The sequence below is a fragment of the Podarcis muralis genome, chromosome 5 (genome assembly GCF_964188315.1).
Source record: "Podarcis muralis chromosome 5, rPodMur119.hap1.1, whole genome shotgun sequence".
NCBI lineage: Eukaryota > Metazoa > Chordata > Lepidosauria > Squamata > Lacertidae > Podarcis > Podarcis muralis.
This window is the reverse complement of record NC_135659.1, coordinates 33251349-33271328: the sequence shown is the minus strand read 5'-3', so window position 1 is coordinate 33271328 and position 19980 is coordinate 33251349. Positions and strand designations below refer to the sequence as shown.

The 19980-nt window shown below is 45.3% G+C and overlaps 1 protein-coding gene across 5 annotated transcripts in view; it reads right to left on the bottom strand.

Annotated features, from left to right (window-relative positions):
- The window catches only part of TTLL7 (tubulin tyrosine ligase like 7), an 89845-nt gene that overhangs the window by 53683 nt on the left and 16182 nt on the right, over nucleotides 1-19980 (bottom strand). For 2 of the 5 annotated variants that reach the window (XM_028732973.2, XM_028732975.2), the window contains exons 1-3: nucleotides 19163-19407; nucleotides 2205-2382; nucleotides 901-1032 (exon numbers count right to left, since the gene is read on the bottom strand). In XM_028732973.2, the coding sequence (XP_028588806.1) occupies nucleotides 901-1032; nucleotides 2205-2229 (157 nt within the window). In that variant the 5' untranslated portion in view covers nucleotides 2230-2382; nucleotides 19163-19407. Of the gene's footprint in view, nucleotides 1-791; nucleotides 1033-2204; nucleotides 2383-19162; nucleotides 19408-19980 lie in introns of those variants that run through there. The other 3 variants (XM_077928530.1, XM_028732974.2, XM_028732977.2) reach the window with 2 other exon arrangements.

Genomic DNA, 19980 nt, shown 5'->3' with positions numbered 1-19980 from the left:
GACCTAATTTCCTGTGACTAAACTCAGAAGGTAAAAAGCCAACCTCCGGCCCAGCAAGAAATGCGCTCTCTGCTCTTTTGCAAGCCATGTGTAAAATTAATGGGAAATGGGTGAGGCGTTGAGCTTAATGCACTGTGAGTAGCCCTGCTAAACGTTAGACGCTGGGATGGTTTAATAGAAGGCACTTAAACGCACACATTCCAGCAAATGTGCGAGCTCTTACAGAACCGGGACTAAGCCTTTAAGCAGCTATTCTCTCTCAGGTGACATTTCAACCAAGCATAAATAAACCAGAGTTTTAGGGCGCTAAGACTGGCTGCTGACTCTGCATCCAAAACATCTGGAAGTGCGACTCGTACAGCAAAGGTTGATGCAGGCTGTAGGCCTGATCAGTGCCTGGGTGGGGAAATATTTGGAGTTTCATAAAGGCAGTCTGGGTTTATAGAATCATAGAGTTAGAAGGAGACTCTGGAGATCATCTAGTCCAACCCCCTGCAATTCAGTTAATACTCAAGTGCCCCATATGGGGATCAAACCTACAACCTTGGCATTATCAACACCATGCTCAGTCTAACCAACTGAGCTATTCTCTCGGTGGCTAATTATAATAGTTTTTTTATCTTAAATTTGTATATTTCATCTGAAGATCCCAGGGTGGTTCATCAATTCCCTAAGAACATAATAAGATCAGACCAGAAATTCGAGGAGCCCGCTTATTTCTCGCAGTAGCCAACCAGATGCCCATGGCAACCCACAAGCCACAACAGCAATAGTATCACGCTCTATCATACTTTGACCTGGAAGCTTTTTTAGCTATGTAACTGTCCTTGCTCCATCCACTTTTCTTTATTCTTATCACATAATTTAATTGTAAGGTAAGCAGAATATGTAGCTTGCTACCGATCTCATATTTGGTGCCGGCGACATTCGCAGTGATTGCTCCGTGTTTTTTCTTCTCTCTGACTTTCCTCCTTATTGTGCTTTGATAAGGCAGCTCCGAGCTCAAAGTCAGAGAAGAGGTCCCTTGGTTATCTGTTTAAAAATAAGGAGAGGGGGGGATAAAATGTTATATCACCGTCACAAAGTTCTCGCAGGTAGTTACAAAAGATGAACTGAACACACAGGTAAGTTTCTTTGTCGCCTGGTCTTAGGAGGCATAACAAAAGTACAAAAACCAAATTAAAAAGGGAGGACTTCCCTTTGGTTTAGGTCGAGAAGGTATTGCTAACATCTTGGAGCAATTTATAGCTCACTCAGTCTCAGTCCTGCTCCAACGAGATGCAGGCGCAGGGCTATTTTATATTTTTAGGTGCATGACCAAGACTATTTCAGGTGCCCAGGCCTTTTCTGAATGGCATTTTTAAATTACTGTCCGCAGCTCACCTTCCAGTCTTGTACCATTAATTTTATTTTATTCTTTCGGGTAAACATATTGCACTGTCGTTTTTCTACACACCTCTCTGAATTAATATAATGTGAGCGTTTTATAAAATCTCTGAAAATACAAATTAGAATACACCTTGGTCATATGAAGGAACAGTGAGACCGTGTGTGGTTCTCCCACTTTGTATACACAGCATAAGCATGGGAACGCGGTGTACAGTGGTGCCCCGCAAGACGAATGCCTCGCAAGACGGAAAACCCGCTAGACGAAAGGGTTTTCCGTTTCTGAGTTGCTTCGCAAGACGATTTTCCCTATGGGCTTGCTTCGCAGGACGAAAACGTCTTGCGTGTCTTGCGATTCCCCCCCCCCCGCTTCCCCCCCTTTTTCTAAGCCGCTAAGCCGCTAATAGCCTTTTAGCAGCTTAGCCGCTAAGCCTTTAATAGCCGCTAAGCCGCTAATAGCGCTAATCCGCTTAGCCGCTAATAGGGTTGCTTCGCAAGACGAAAAAACCGCTGGACGAAGAGAATCGCGGAACGGATTCTTTTTGTCTTGTGAGGCACCACTGTATATGCATGTACATCAGGAAGCACATAATTCAGGTAACCCTGGAACTAGCCACTCCCACCCCCCCTTTTAATATGAAAGAATGGCAGGGATCAGAAATTTGGTTCATGCCATGCATTATGGCATATGCAGTAGAGGAGGTGCATGTGCGCTGCCCAATCCCGTACATGGCATTGGCAGGCCTTGGAATTTTGCACCGTCCGTCTTTGACCAAATATAACCAAGATACGAGGCTTTTTGCAAGATGGAAGCCTACCTCCTTCATTGGGCAAGGATGGCATGGTCACAGGTAGGGTGCAATAGCCGAGCCCAAATCCTGCTGCACGCACTCAGGAAACTTCAAAGGCCCTCCAAGCCAGTTCTCTGAAAGCTCTTGTCATACCATGTCAGTTCAAGACTGTGGCGAAACTCAGTTCCGAAAAAGAAACAGGTGCCTGCATTTAATAAAGACATGAACCCATTACAAATAACTATGGACAAAGTAAAATGTGAGGTTAAAAGGCAGTGGTTTGGGGTTTTTTTTTAAAGGTACAGATTAAGAATCAGATCGCTAGGAAGAGAACCTTCAGATCCAACCCATAAACTTTAAGGTGGAAGTTTCCAAAACGTGTTCCGGTGTTTATTGCTTTAAATTTGATCTCACATACTGTTTTAGAAAAGACATACAGAATAATCATTACAGCCACTAAATTCCCCGGATGTTGCCCAGCATAGTTGAAGGTTGGGTGTCTGAGGTGGGTCTGAACCAGCTGAAGACCATTGTCCTACTCTTGAGTAAAACTTAGCTGACTGCCACCCATGGGCATTCTCTTTATCCCACAGTTACATCAAGGAGCATTGTGCAAAATGTAGCTATGATGTAAAAGTACCAAACCTGTCAAATTCAGGCCACGGGCAATTTAAACTTGCTACGTGGTCACAGGAAGGGAGGGGAAACCCCATAGCTATCAGGAAAGAAACCACTTTTTTGCTAACATGACAGATTAATACTGATGACAGAAGCTCTACTATGCTCCCGACTGATGCATAATATATTACAGTTTTAAAAGGGTAGGAGGAATGCCATGTCTTGAGTGCATTACAAGCCACAGTGCTTTTCTGGCCAGTTATGGACTTGACTGCACATACTGTACTCCCAATGGCTTATCTGGACTATAAACAAAAAAGCTTGCAGATGACAAAGTACAGGCACTCGAAGAACAGCTACGGAATGGCATTAATGTAAATGTTGAGCAGGAAAAACTTGGCCTCTTGCACTGAAGTGCAGGGGACGCCATCGACACAGCCTATTTTGTTCATTCAGGAGGATTAAAAATATACAACGGATAGATGAACATAATGCTCATCAGCACTGGGGCAGAAAGCTCCATTCTCTATTAAATCTTCAGCTCTCTGAAAAAGCTTCCAGAAAGAGAAGGTATAAGTAAAGGTAAAGGGACCCCTGACCATTTGGTCCAGTCGTAAGTGACTCTGGGGTTGAAGCTGATCTCGCTTTATTGGCCAAGGGAGCCGGCATACAGCTTCCGGGTCATGTGGCCAGCATGACTAAGCCGCTTCTGGCGAACCAGAGCAGCGCACGAAAACGCTGTTTACCTTCCCGCTGGAGCGGTACCTATTTATCTACTTGCACTTTGACGTGCTTTCAAACTGCTAGGTTGGCAGGAGCTGGGACCGAGCAACGGGAGCTCACCCCGTCGCGGGAATTCGAACCGCCGACCTTCTGATTGGCAAGTCCTAGGCTCTGTGGTTTAACCCACAGCACCACCGGGGTCCCTCCAGAAAGAGAACTGAGTCTTTTAAGATTTCCACTCATGATACATGTACTTGACTCACTTTTGCCTCTGGTAAAAGGCTTTTGCATTGTTTCAGAAGCCCACAGACAATAGAGGGACATAAGTAACATGTGTGCTGTTTGCCATAGAAACCCATGATGCTGCTCTCTTGCCACTTCCAACTCTCTTTTAAAAATAGCGCCTGCCTCCAGTCTTAATCAGAATGCAACAGTGCCAAGGTAGGAAATGTTGGCTTGGTCTCTGGACATTCATGTTTGATTATTAAGCTGAGATGTGCAGAAGCCTTGTACCACTCCTTACCACCACCATAGTATGCCATGGTTGAATACTTCCTGGAATAAATTACCGTATCTTCCCATTATGTCCAAACCAGAACACTATGGTTACCAGAACTGAAGGAAAGCAGGATTTGAAACCATCATTTCAGAGCACAATTTGCTCCAAAACAGTTTGGACATAATGGGCAACCAAGGTTAATTAACCCAGGAACTCTTCGACCACGGAGTACCAAAAAGAGAGGGTGAAAGCAGTGACGTGAAAAGGGAGTATGCAAGCACAGGGCTGGTGGATATCTTGGCTTACTAGGCAAAGATAGATCTCCAAGCTGGGCCAGCTTCAAACAAACCATGGTTAGCTGGGTCAGAGTCAGAAGTAAAACAAATGAACTAACCCAGTTAAACAAACCATGGCTTATACAGAGTGAGAGAAAAGGTATGACAACCTGACTTTGGGCCAATACATTATCTTCCCTCCCTTTACAAGTTGCTAGAACCAGGTAAAGGCCACAGAATGTCTCTCCAGAGCATCTCTGATAAGGTCTTGGGCTGGGCCAAATTATTTGATTGTTGAGATCTGGACTTGTCCACTTCCAGGGCCAAGCCCATCCAAAATATAATAACACGGCATATGGAATATCAGGCTAATCTGAGAAAGGATTTCAGCAATGCATATTTGGAAGGAAATCCAATAACCACTGGCCTTTCAACTGATTAGTTTTAATGGAACACACTGCAAATCAGCTAGCCATTCTTAGAACATCACCTTGGCTATTTTTGCAAAGGGTTTCATGTTTTCAGTTGCTGCCAGAAGATAGCAGGAACAACATAATCGCTGCGATTCAACTCATTAGTTCAAAAAGTGTTGATTATGTAACAAAAGAAAAAAATCAGAACAGCTGCTAACAAGCAGTCTTCCCTTGTCCTTGGAGACATAGTTCCCACACCCAACTGCAATAAGGTCCTAACTAGAAAAAATATTGGTGAGCCATTTTCAGATGGCCCATTCCTTTAATTCCACCCAGCCCCCCCCCCCCCATGCAGCCAAGTGAATTGGATTGGGACAGCAGGACTAGGAGGGGTGGGGTTATAATTTCCCCTTATATTGTTTTCCTAAAGTGCAGTAGTTGTAGGGCTGGACTAGGACTTTGAAGACCAGCATCTTTAAGATATCAATCTTCCCTTCTTCTCTTTCCATGGTTCATTTTACATATCATAAATCCCTGCATATTTTACAAAAACTATACCACTCATTATTCCATTATTGCATCTATCAAAACTTGTTTACAGTGTTTTCAGCTGTACAAAAATATTTCCCAAATATTCAACAAACATTTTCCAGTCTTCTTTAAATGTACCGTATTTTTCGCCCCATAGGACGCACTTTTTCCCCTCCAAAAATGAAGGGGAAATGTGTGTGCATCCTATGGGGCGAATGCAGGCTTTTAAACATTTTTTCAAGTCATTATGGATCATTTCCCAATACTCTTTTACAAGTCCAGAATCAGAGGTAAACTTTAGAGACACAGGAACACACACATCATATTATTATTATTATTATTATTATTATTATTATTATTATTACTACTACTACTACTACCACCACCCACCCTTCACCATAAGGTACTAGGGTGCGTCACACCAATGTAAAAAAAATGGATCAGTTGAAGCTCCTGAGTTGTCTTCAATGATAGGCCCATTTAGAGCACACTACAATAGTGTGGGACGCGGGTGGCGCTGTGGGTTAAAGCCTCAGCGCCTAGGACTTGCCGATCGAATGGTCGGCGGTTCGAATCCCCGTGGCGGGGTGCGCTCCCGTTGCTCAGTCCCAGCGCCTGCCAACCTAGCAGTTCGAAAGCACCTCCGGGTGCAAGTAGATAAATAGGGACCGCTTACTAGCGGGAAGGTAAACGGCGTTCCGTGTGCTGTGCTGGCTCGCCAGATGCAGCTTGTCACGCTAGCCACGTGACCCGGAAGTGTCTGCGGACAGCGCTGGCCCCCGGCCTATAGAGTGAGATGTGCGCACAACCCTAGAGTCTGGCAAGACTGGCCTGTACGGGCAGGGGTACCTTTACCTTACCTTTACAATAGTCCAATTTGGAAGCAACCAGAGCATAGAGTACCATAGCCAAATCATCTATGTCCAAAAGGGCTGTAGCTGTCCAGAGCTGGAAAAAGGAACTCCTAGTCACCAAGGCTACCTGAGCCTCCGGGGATAAGGTTGGATCCAGTCCCCAAGCTATGGACCTGCTCCTTTCAGAGGACTGCAACCCCACCCAGAGCAGGGCATCTCATCACTTCACAGATTTGAGAACTCAGAAAGCATAACACCTCTGTCTTTTCAGGAGTCAGCTTCAATTTATGAAGCTAAGGAGGTTCCTGTTCTGTGCTGGATCACAGTGGTCTTTCTTAGCCCTCCCTAGAGATAATAGACCCTGAACCTGGAATCACCTGAAAACAGACAGGCCACACCTGGAAGCCCACATTGTCAAACCAGACTCCAAATATAATATGGCATCTTAACTGCAAAACAAATGGGAGGGTCAAGCAAGGAATTAACTCCCTTCCCTGCATTAATGGAAATGGAGGGTCTGTGCATTCAGAAACACGTGTTTCTCGACCTCAATTACCCCGAAGCAAAGCCATGAAAAACCCAGCTCAATTTACAAGCTAACTTTCTGCTGCCTCCAAGCGACAAGCATGACGACATTGCAAGGTCCACTGGATCTGTAATTCCAAGTCACTGCAAACCCTGACCTCAGGGTGCCCAGTCTCCGTCATGCCTTGAAATGCAGGCGCCAGAGCTCAGCCCCATGCAGGAAGAGCCACTCGCAAAGTTAGCAGGAAAGCTTTGTGCTAAAACCAGCATTTAAGAACAAATGTGATCTGGTGACCGTGTATTTTTATGCACGAGGAATTCTCAGATGCTTGGAAGAGAGAGAAGTATCTCGCAATATGCCGCAAACGTCTTCCATTTCAGAGAAGTCTGCTCTGCCAGACAACTTTTATTTTAAATAGATGGGAAACTGCAGTACAGTGGTACCTTGGATTACATGCGCTTCAGGTTACATACGCTTTAGGTTACAGACTCCGCTAACCCAGAAATAGTACCTCGGGTTAAGAACTTTGCTTCAGGATGAGAACAAAAATCGTGCTTCCGCAGCACAGCGGCAGCGGGAGGCCCCATTAGCTAAAGTGGTGCTTCAGGTTAAGAACAGTTTCAGGTTAAGAATGGACCTCCAGAACGAATTAAGTACTTAACCAGAGGTACCACTGTACAACAGAAGATTTAGAGCTGAGCCAAACATGCCTCTTCCACCAACACAATTTCCCCACTGCTGATTAGGAGGCAAATTCAGAGAAGCCATTTCAAAGTGTGAGCACCTGCAAGAGTTCCCCAAAGTTTAGAGGGGTGCTTAGCATTTAGCAATTGTATTGTAGCCTGACTTGCTCTGCCACAAAGAGCTCTGCTGTTTATCACTTGCAGGAAAGAAAAAAAGCAGGATGGAGGGGGGAACCACCCAGAAAATGGCACTTATATACTCTCTAAACCTTTCAGGAACTTTTGTGCCTTTCTCACCCAAACCCCACCCCAGGCTTGGGGTCCCTTCTTTCTTCTCCTTTCCATCCAATCTAGAATCAAAACGTCACCACAGAAACACAATATATTTCTAAATATGCATTTAAAAAGGTAAAGGGACCCCTGACCGTTAGTCCCAGTCGTGACTGACTCTGAGGTTGCGGCGCTCATCTCACTTTATTGGCCGAGGGAGCCGGCGTACAGCTTCCGGGTCATGAGGCCAGCATGACTAAGCCGCTTCTGGCAAACCAGAGCAGCGCACGGAAATGCCATTTACCTTCCCGTCGGAGTGGTACCTATTTATCTACTTGCACTTTGACGTGCTTTTGAACTGCTAGGTTGGCAGGAGAAATATGAATTTACCATATTGCTAATGTATTCTCTGAAGGTGAGAGTGGCTCAGTTGGTACGGCACGAGACGCTTAATCTCAGGCTCGTGAGTTCGAGCCCCACGTTGGGCAAAATATTCCTGCACTGTGGAGGGTTGGACTAGATGACCTTTGTGGTCCCTTCCAACTCTACAATTCTCCAAATAAAAACTTGCATATGCTTTGCTATGGCTGGCACAGCATTACAATCTGGGAAATGCATAAATGCCTGCCTCAACTCGCAGCTGGACCATGTTTACACAGAAGGTAGGTCCCTTCAGGCAAGCCTCTCCTAATCAGCCACAGGCATCTGCATGGCAATGTGGCAACAACAACACATGGTTGTCACAAGGATTACTGACACAGTTTTTGTGAAACACTCTGCATGGTCAAAAGGCACTATTGAATCATTTAGGGTGAGGGTTCAACCATGCTCCAACTCAGACGATTCCAGCCCAGAAGCCCCAGGAAGATCAGATTCTCCCCAGCTCCAACAAAGTAAAAAGACTGCTGGTGTGGACTGGTCCCTTTTAACTGAAAAGGCACCTTTCGGGGAAGGCACAGCTTGCGATTGGGACACAACTGCTCAGTCCAAGTTTGACTGCCGCTGAAGCAACATCAGAGCTCTGCCCCCTGTTAGTATTCAGCCTGAACTCTGCACAAGGCAGCCTTCCTGCAGTGTAAAACAGATGCAGTGCTGGTAAGACAATAAATGGGTGCCCAAAGTCTCCTTTTTCATGAACCAAGGAGGCTGGATTGACATTTTAGATGAAACGTCCTCTTCTCCCCTCCATCAAGCCTTAGTTATGATGATTAGCACTGGCCGCTGTACAGAATGAAAGCCATAATGGCAGCCCAATGTGGGATCCTTGGAAATTATAATCTGTAAATCGCACACCATGTAGGCATAGTCAAAATCAGGCCATGGGAGTGAAATGCATTTCGAAGAGGAAGAGGAAGAGGAAGAGGAAGAGGAAGAGGAAGAGGAAGAGGAAGAAGAAGAAGAAGAAGAAGAAGAAGAAGAAGAAGAAGTAACGCATCACTGCTGCCTAGGAATCTTGGTCACATGTTTAAAAATCCCTGTATTCATAAAGAAGATCTCTGAGAAGGATTTAGCTGTCAAAAACAGAGTTATTCAAACAGCCTTGCTCTCTACTGGCAAAGGATGAAAGATCTGAAGGTGAGCACATCTTATGTGCTTTATCTTCAAAATGTGCTCACTGGTGTTGGCTGTACTGCTGCCCCAGCATTTACTTCAGAGTCTAGCGGATCAATTTTTCTAAGAACAGAATTTCTTCTTCTCACTGGTACAAGCACTTAAGAGAGCGCTGCAGATACATCAAGGAGAAAGAGCATCAGCAATAACTTCTCTCTTTCTCTCCCTCCCTCCCCCTCCCTCCCTCTCTTTTAAACTAGGTCACTTTAACACACACACACACACACCCCTCTACCAGTTTTGCGCTTTTGTCGTATTCTGCTTTCAACTTTGGAAGGAAGTAGTGCACCGTGTTCGCAGGGTCAGTAAAAGGAAACCTTTTTATTAGAAGGCTCACGATGAAGCACATCAGCTTTTGTGTTGCACAGAACTCTTCCTCGGGGTAGATGAAGAGGGGGGGGCACCATGTGGCATTGTATGAGCTACTAGAGCACACTTCTCTAACATACCCTCCAACATTTCTCTGATGAAAATAGGGACATCCTAAGGAAGAGTGAGTTGGGACGCGGGTGGCGCTGTGGGTTAAACCACAGAGCCGAGGACTTGCCGATCAGAAGGTTGGCGGTTCAAATCCCCGCAACGGGGTGAGCTCCCGTTGCTCGGTCCCTGCTCCTGCCAACCTAGCAGTTCGAAAGCACATCAAAGTGCAAGTAGATAAATAGGTACGGCTCTGGCGGGAAGGTAAACAGTGTTTCTGTGTGATGCTCTGGTTCGCCAGAAGCGGCTTAGTCATGCTGGCCACATGACCCAGAAGCTCTACGCCGGCTCCCTCGACCAATAAAGCGAGATGAGCGCCGCAACCCCAGAGTCGGGCACGACTGGACCTGATGATCAGGGGTCCCTTTACCTTTAAGGAAGAGCGGGACATTCCGGCTTATGTAAATCCAGGACTGTCCCTGGAAAATAGGGAAACTTGGAGGGTCTGCTCTAATTGTGTGCTGCAACCACCAGCAACACCTGCAGCCCTGCTACCTCCCTCCTCCTCCTCCTCCCTCTCTATTTTCATGTTTCAACATTGCTCCAGAAATGTGGAAAGAGAAAGAGGGGGAAAGATGGAAGAGAGAGAAAGTGATTTCTGAACACACAGAAATGATGCTACTGTTGGAAACTCAGACGAGTGTTGACAGGTTCCTAATGCATCTTGTGGGCGTCTGAAAACTGACAAGTTTTCCCGTGTGTGGGAGAAGCCACTATTAATACCGAAACTTGCCATCTTCCCCCTGCCTTTGGGGACGTTCACAAAATGCATCCAAGACAGGCAATATCCTTGTGTGGATACTTCTGGTATCAGCCACACATCAGGTGGAAAATTAGAAGTGGATCCCGTATTTCCAGGTGGGATTAAAAGTTGGGCCTCCGAGTCACTAATAACCATTGAAGACCATTTTATAAGCTCTATTTGCATATTTTAAGTCCCCTCTGTACTCTGATGGTTCATACTCATTTAAAAGCTGTAGGCCATGGAGAAAGGGAAACCTTTTCCATCCCTGCGATCAAAATAAGCGCATGTACCAGCAAACTAGGCCATAGGTGCTTTTCAAAACAAAATGAAAACCTTCACAATAAAGCATGTAGCTATGCTTCTTAGCAGCTAAAAATAGAAGCAAATGTCAGTTCAAGGACAAATTTGGAAGTAAACACAGACTAATATGACCATAGAAAAATATAGCTAGTATCCTCCACACACACAGCAAATGTAAAAATACGGTAACTTTGTTGACACATGGCTAAATTTGTGTTACATATGTCTTCCTTCCGGACTGGTTCATTTTCCAAAGTGTCTATTCCAAATTGTCTCAGAACACAACCCAAAAAACCAAAACAATTAAGAACTCTCTCGCGGGGAGGCAGTTTCCACTGGGTCACAATCCTGCCCTTGTCTTAGTACCACCTCCCAAGCAAGCTCAGCACCGGCAGCAATGTAAGAAGCAGGAAATGAGAGCCAATTTGGGGGGGGGGGGGTTGAGACTTCCCTGCACGGAGAAATAAGCTTGGAAATTACATTTAGAGCATCTGTGAGGAAAAAAGACTGACAATCACAGCTCTCGGCAGCATATATCTGCAGGTGAAATAAATGTATGCTTCCACTTCAAACACTAGTTTTAGAACATATGCAAAGTAGATCTATAGTGTGTACCCATTAAAACATAAAATGTCATCGAAGCCTAAGGCTGCAATCCTACGCACCACTGAACTCTCGCTGAACTCAGTCGGATTTGTTTTCAAACAAGCATGCATATAGGTTGGGCTGTAAGCAGCTGAAGCGCTGAAGGATGTCTCAGGCCAATGCTTATAGAAAGGGTTGTTTTTCATTTGGGGTGGGGCGTTGCTTTAAATTTATTAGGTTTATTGCCTTCCCTTCACCATAATGTCCCAGAAAGGGTCACAATGATTCAAAATACATTGTTGGGTTTTTTTTGTTTTTTGTTTTAAATCATTTCCCCTTCTGATACATACGCAAGGAAAAGCCAGAAGCAACTATGATGTGAGGCAGGCTGAAAACATTGTATTAAAGTTGTCAACTGTATTATTGTTCACAGCTCTGGGTATTTTAGCGAATTGCGAAAATCTCCGCCCTCAAAACAGTCTAATCGTAATGACTGCAGATTGAAAGTCTGAAATGAAGACAGATTCGTTCTCCATGCTTTCAAAACTAAAAAAATTGTGCTTAGTTCATCACTAAGACCGTGGTTATTGGGTAGGGTGGGCACATAAGCTGCACTCAGCCCACCAAAATCTTTCCCCTAGAAAAGCTTCTTGCAGATGGCGATGGAGATGCATAACCCAATGGTCGCCTGTACAGTTCTCCCTTGTTTGACACGACTGAATGCCTATGGCCTGGTTCACGCAAAATGATAAGCCATGGCTTGTTTAGCCCACTAATGGTTTGTTTGAATGTGTGTATGCAGTCCAGCAAAATAACCATGGTTTGTTTTCTGCCAACAAGCCACAAATGTTTGTTGTTCCATATCTATACACTAGCTATTATGTCCGAGCCTAAAGCCTTTCTTCATCCCATGATTTCTTTGACCACCCAACACCAAGACGCTCACCAGCCTGCAAAGGCCTTTGAAACTGGCGCAACTGGAAAACAAAACAAACCCTGGTTAAAACAAACTATAGCCAACAGTAGAGAAACGAGAAATGTACTGGGAAATGCAGACACAGCAACAGAAGGAACACTAAAGGAGAATTATAAATTGAACAGCATCTCATATGCCCATTGTTCCAGATGATGCTGCAAGCAGCAAACAGAGCTGCTGGGGGATCTGGAAGTGGAGAAAACTCAGCACTAATAAGGTCTACACTGGCCCACCAGATTTATTTTTTAGCCAGAATCCTACGGTCAGTTCATACAAAGCATTTTTGCACTCCGTTGTGCATGCTGAAATGGTGCGGCAAGTGTAAATGTATGTGTGCATTACTACGCCTGTTCCGCCTTAAAAAGGATGCAATCAACCTTTATCTCATGCACCTGTGTTACAAGAAGGCAGGTGTGAGTTACATTTGATACCTCAAACTCGCATTCTGCAAGTATTCACACCCAAGTACAAACGCTGCATGGAAATCAATACTCTGGTGATAAAAATATGCTGCTCAAGTAGCCAACTTCTTATGAAGCGTACATCAACATATCTGCAGAAAGCAAAAGGAACTCTTCTTTCCCATTATGTACTGCTGGATTCAGGAGGTGGCTTTTCGGGGGGGGGGCAACATGTTAATGTGCCGCCAGCCCATTCTGATGACAATCCGCGTTGAAAGACACAACATAAGGCAGAAACTGCACAGCCAAAAGTAGATTAAAGAGAAATGGCAGGACATATGCTGACTATCCTGACGCCAGTTTCCCTAGCCTTGGGCAAACTGCAGAAATATGGTTGCTGTTTTGCTCATGCTGCTGAACTTCAGAAAGATGTCAGGGATGTACAGTGGGGGAAACAAAGAGATGCCTCTTGACGAAGTTAAAGCTATGGGTGTCAAAGAAACAAATGGATCAACTCTCGGTGCCAATTCATTTTCTTGCCAACATTCTCAGTTCCGATGGCAATGCTTAAGCGTTAAAGTAGAGGCGGTCACCATGACCTGGATATCCAGAAATCAAACATCAACCATATGAAATACCATATATTTCAAAACTTTAAGAAGTATGCATTGTATGCCAGTGCAGTGGTGCTTGGTTTTGTTTGTTTGTTTTGGTTTTTGAATTTACACTGCTGAATTTGTCGAGATCATTTTACGCATGGCCAGAGACTGCCAAGTATATAATACATGGATCTAGACAGCAGCAGGCTTTTCTGCAGATAAAAGAAATGTATTTGGACATTCATTCAGAAATCAATTGGCAATTGACAAAACAGGAAAGCATGCTCCCTTTTTTCAGTCTAGCACTCCTATCCAGGAAACTACTGACCCTGTACAGTGGTACCTCGGGTTACATACGCTTCGGGTTACAGACGCTTCAGGTTACAGACTCCGCTAACCCAGAAATAGTACCTCGGGTTAAGAACTTTTGCTTCAGGATGAGAACAGAAATCGGGTGGCAGCGGCAGTGCAGCGGCAGCAGGAGGCCCATTAGCTAAAGTGGTGCTTCAGGTTAAGAACAGTTTCAGGTTAAGAACGGACCTCAGGAACGAATTAAGTTCTTAACCCGAGGTACCACTGTATAAGTTTGCATCCTACACTGCTGTGCATATGAAGCTCTTTCTCCACCAAATGCCATCTGTACTGCTGCCACCGTACAGCCTTCCTCTCAAACTGGCTGGTGCCCTCCAGATGCTGCTGGAATTCAACTCCCATTAGCCCCAGCTAGCATGGCCAGTGGTCAGGTGTGAGGAGAGCTGTAGTGCAACATCTGGAGGGCACCCGGTTGGGGAAGGCTGGTGCAAGGCAAGGGGAGCTCAGGCCAAGTGGCTTGAAAGCAACAGTAGTGGAAACCTTCTGTTTCGAAATTACTGTGCAACCAAGAGCACAGAAGACCTTGATGAAGAGGGTTCACTCAGAAAACACTGGATCTCCTGAATCTACAAATGTCTAGTTCACCTTGGAGGTTTCTTCTTCTTCTTCTTCTTCTTCTTCTACTACTACTACTACTACTACTACTACTACTACTACTACTACTATCAATTTGGTACAAGTGCCTTTCCTTCCTCTTCCCCAAGTGGCTTGAACCGTTTCACAACTGGGGGAGCTTTCTATTGCTGATATCATTTAGTATCGCTATTGTTATGCCTACTGGCGTGGTTGCTCGAGAGCGAACAGGCAAGATCCCCACTGGTCTTTTCAAAAGGCTTTATTATCGGTGCAAAAACATTTACAGTGCAGAACGTCTCGATTCCATGTCTTGCTCAGTCACTAGCAGAATCTGGGAGCGGGAGGTCCTTAAACTTTCCCCAGCAGAGTAGTCGCTTGACCCCCATCCGACGCCTCCCCTCTCTGCGCGTAAACCTACTGCGCAGAGAGGGCGTGGGTAAAGGGGAACCTGCCTCCCCCCCCCCCGCTTTGCTCATGCATGGTGTCTTGGCTCTCTCTTGCATCCTCCAAGCCCTGCATCTCTTCCCCACTAGAGGCGGGGCTTCCCTCCTCCACGGAGGAAGTGCTGCTTCTCACGATCTTTGGAGGCTCCCTGTAACCCAGCTGCCCTTCCACCTCTCGCCTCTGAGCTGATGGCAGTTCCCTGACAGCTATAAAGTCATCAATGGACATGATGCCACCCAAACAACAGGTTTCTTAGGTCTTTGCCCAGAAGAGGCGTACAACCAGTGTTTGAAATTAGCCAGGCGCATTTTGCACTTGGCAATCGGCCACTTGCAACCGTGGTGCCTGACATCTCCATCACCTGGAGGTGCATACCTGGGGGGTCATTGGCTCCTGACTCTTTTCGCACGCTAATACCACATCCTGTAGAATTCTACCTTTTATGTTTCATCTGCACCATCAGAATGAATTTCAGGAACCAAAGTGCCTTTTCTGTGCAGCCTGAGCAAGAGCAATAAACAACGTTATAGCTAACTGCTGCCGCTCATCTTCACTTCCCCCAACCTACTGCCCTGCTCACAGTTGTGAAGAATATTCTTACATTATGACTGGTCTGTGTCACCATTAAGAAAAAGAGGTAGGACTGTCCCTGGATAAAGTGACTTTTCTTCTTTAAGTTCACAAAGCTCTTAACCTAGCCGGAGGTTGTCATCTGAACTTGCCAGATGTTTAATTGAGAATGAATCACAGTCAGTCCATCATTGAAAAAAAGACTTTAGAGCCGTCTTGCCCCAAAATGGCAACTAGACATTCCTTTTTTTTTTAAATGATATTTATTACTTTTCCAACAATTTAAACACAACACTACAAAGAGGGGGGGAAACAAAAAACAAAAAGAACCAAACAATACAATACAATACAAAAACACTACATAAAAACACTACCATAACACTGACACATTAAACTAACATAACCAAACAAAAACAATTTAAAACACATCAAACAATTTCAATATCTTATCTTTCATTCACTTATTTCCACGACCTCCTCACACCTCCCTTTTTGTATTCCACTTCTGTTAATTGTTTCAGCAATTCCTTTCCATCTTCCTCTGTTTTCTATCCTATAATTATCTTAACACATTCTACCCTTATTTTTCCCTTTAATATTCTATTAATCTATTTTTACTTAATTCCTTATAGCATTTCCACTAAAGCCATGTAACTTCATCCCAACATTCTTCTAACATTCATTAATTTTACAGTATTTTACAGACTAGACATTCCATTTTGGCTACTGTAACCTTTGTTTAAGGAGCCTTTTGGCACCTAGCTTATATATCTGAGTTTCTAACACTGCTTACAATCGAAAAGAAGGGAAAGAGAGACAGGAGTAAACAGGGGAGGCTATGCAGTTGTTTTGATGATGCAGGCTTTGGCTTAGTTACAACAAGCCAGTGTTCCCCAATCAGATGCTGATGGACTACAACTCCCAACATCCTTGACTCAGGCTGGAGTTGGAACCCAACAACATATGGAGGACACATTAGGTTAGGGGCAGCTGCAATAGGCTGCTGAGACCAGGGGAGACAGGACACTTTTCTCTTGCACAAAGGCACTGTTCTTTGGCAGGTAGACAGCCTTACACCTGAAGCATCAAAAATAAGAGATCAGCACAAGGAATAGCACAGTAGGACAAGAAGGAGGCATGTGCAACAGAAACATCAGGACCTGGCCAGAGCGATGTAACAAAACTACAGAAATCAGTATCTAGAAGATCTTGCATCCGGAGAAGCTAACCTCTATAATCACATATGATGTGGTACCAAGCATAAGCTTCTCAAACTGTATTCTACAGAAAACCCTGGGGTTCTGCAAAGCAATTCAAGGAGCTCTGCTAAGAAAAAACTGCAAAGGCAGATTTTTGTATGATTTCTACTGAGCTGCAGCTGTGGGGATTAAATACAACTACTCAAGCAATTGTGCTAGGAAGGAATCCCTTCCTATCCTTTCCCCTCATTGCACTTTCCAGGGTTTAAATTTCAGTAGTGGCCAGCAGGGCAGCCAGAGGGAGCATCGTGGCCCGTTTCCAAGAGAAGAGAGGCAAGCAGTGGGGAGCTTGGTGGGGTGCAGGTGCAGAAGTGGAGCCGATCCGCTGCTCACTGCTGTACAATGCTGGGAAGTCGGGTAAACAATGCTCCCCTGACCACTAAGGTCGCTGCTTTTAAAAGTTGCCACTCTGACTGGCTCTCCCAATAACCAACACCCTCCCCTGCTTTTATTTTATTTTTAATCATGTTAAAAGAAATTTACTCGGGCAAGTGTTCTGCCAAAGTTCTGTTTAAAGTGAAGGGTTCTGCCACTGGAAATGGTTCTAGACAAAAGCTGATGGGGAGCCCTGCAGCCCAATGAGAGAATGCTTTAAATTCTACCCAGTCTACAACACCAGGGGTTTTACAAAGATACCATCTCTCTCCTTTAGATCTTCAACTATTCAACAGACCTAAAAGTGTAAAACAGACCTTACAACATGGCTGTTGTAAGGATGAAGTCAACCAAAAAGTACTTTTGCATATTAGCATAGGATGGAGAAAGTGAGAATAATCATGGATTGTGTCGTAGTTGTACAAATTGATAACAGGGTGTCCTCTGTCCCTCTCCCATTATTTACATTCACTTTCTCAGTTCTGCACTCGAATTCTGCATTTTCCAAGACTGGCTGTGCAATCGGATACATGTCCAACCAGAACTATGTCCCAGTGGTGCTTTCTCCTAGGTAGTAAGTGTATGCAGGGCTGCAGCAGGGGGCAAGGAGGGTTGGGGCTGCACTTCCCACTGAATTCAATAGAACTGACTTAGGACTGCAATGTAAGCTCCTTTTTTGCCTACAAGATTGGGCCCTGGCACTACAGCAACAACAATTTCTCTGGAAGGAAGAAAATGGATTTCTTCCCCTAGAAATTGAGCCCATTAGCACTTTTCTCCCTTATCTGAAAGCCCCATAGAATCTTCTCAAAATAACTGTATTTCTCAGCTCTTTTAAAATAGCACATCATTGCCCTAAAGTTTCCACCTCCTAAAATAATCCCATCACATTCTGCTGTGTAATCAGGGTGACAGCATCCTTGCTCAGAACATGGAAGTCGTAACAAACCCATTTGTCCTCTAAAGGATTATTTGGCTTCAGCACGATGGAGGTCACTTGAACCATCTTTTTTCTTTCCTGTACAACAGCTTAGTATTTCTCTTAACCTAATATTACACTTAACATTTGCATACCTAATTGTAATCCCCACAACCGCAGTCAGTGCTATCATCACCCATATCACAAATATTTTCTTCTGAATGACGGGCAGCTTTTTCCATATATGGTGCTTCTCGTTTATTATTGTCAACAACCTGAGTTAGCACAGCCACATTATCCTGGGGAATTTTTTTGCATACTTATACTTTAGAAAAGAAAGCAAAAAGCCATAAACATTCATTTTCTATCTAGCGGAAGACTGTGGGGGGTGGGGAGTCCACAGCCAATAAATTGCCCCCTCTTTCTACCCTACCCCATTTCTGCAGGCATATGCCAAGCAGTTCCTTTCTAGTTTCTATCACACAGGTGCCTCCGTCTTATCAAAATGAAGACACCATCGTACATGCAAGCATATTGTACCAAAGCTGAAAACTTCCGGTCATTGTGGTTTAAAATAAAAAATAAGAAATGTCCTGATCTGACTTAACACGTTCAGAATGATTCAGACGACATTTATCCAAATGCATTTCATCATTTAGGCCCAACACATTCTTGATTTAGGCTCTCCTCCCTGCAACCTCCTATTTCCCTGACACGGGAAAAGAAAACCTCTCCGGAATTATTATGCCTTTCTTTCTTTCTTTCTTTCTTTCTTTGTCTTTCTGTCTTTTCCCCAGCAAAACATCTTTGTCAGCAACGGTGCCACAAAGCCCTTGGGCACAGCTAAGCCAGTGCAAATCAGAGCAGCACTCCTCTCTCACCCAAAAGCAGGGGAAAGGAGAACAAGAAAATAATAATGGTAATAATAGGAAAGAGCAAAGCACAGCTGAGCTCTGGGTGCACATGACAAAGCAAGGTGAATGACCACTGCAGATCTTCCAGATGGCTTATAGGCATCACTTCCAATGGGGCTTTTCCTGCAGCTGGGGAGAAGGGCTCTGATGGGGTCCTTATCCATGGGGCTCCCTTCTTCAGCTCCTCTTTGCAGAAAATGATGCTGAATCATCAACAGTTTCAGCCCCGTCTCTCCCCTTCCCTGGCACCCGCCCCTATTTGTTGCAGCATCAGTTTCACCCATGCAACCTCCCCCCCCCCCCCAAGCTCTTCTTTCTTTCCTTTCTGCAGGGCACAGATAGGGAGAGAAGGGGCGTTGGAGCTATATAGCTATTGTGCTTAGAATATGCCCAGGTTGGCTGGCTGGCTGGCGGCGAGGGACCGGGGAGGCTATGATCCCTAAATGATGCAACGGCTCGCTGTCATTTACCTGCAATGGGTGGCGGGTCCCTTCAACCTACCGCCCCCCGGGCCGTTGTCGTCCCGGGCAGCGCCGAGATCCGGCAGGCTCCTCCTCACTCGGGGCTGCCCGGTGCCAACGGCCAAGGAGACTGGCGGGTGCGCCTCGCGTCCGTCCCAGCTCGCTCCCCCGGCAGCAGCGGCGGCAGCATCTGCTCCGGAGCCTGCCAGGGCTGGACACGCTCGCGAGGAGGGATGTTGCTGCAGAGCGGGGAGGCCGGAGCGAACCATTCCTCAAGCGCGGGGGAGATGGAGCAGAGGGAGAGAGCCATGCGACACCCGCTGCCCGACCAGGGAACTGCAGGGCTTCTGTGCACTAAAAGGGGACGGGAGGCGGATTGCTGGAGAAATCAAATACCTAGACAGCATCTTAAAAAGCAGAGACATCACCTTGCCAACAAAGGTCCGTATAGTTAAAGCTATGGTTTTCCCAGTAGTGATGTATAGAAGTGAGAGCTGGACCATAAGGAAGGCTGGTCGCCGAAGAATTGATGCTTTTGAATCATTGTGCTGGAGGAGACTCTTGAGAGTCCCATGGACTGCAAGAAGATCAAACCTCTCCATTCTGAAGGAAATCAGCCCTGAGTGCTCACTAGAAGGACAGATCGTGAAGCTGAGGCTCCAATACTTTGGCCACCTCATGAGAAGAGAAGACTCCCTGGAAAAGACCCTGATGTTGGGAAAGATGGAGGGCACAAGGAGAAGGGGACGACAGAGGACGAGATGGTTGGATAGTGTTCTCAAAGCTACCAGCATGAGTCTGACCAAACTGCAGGAGGCAGTGGAAGA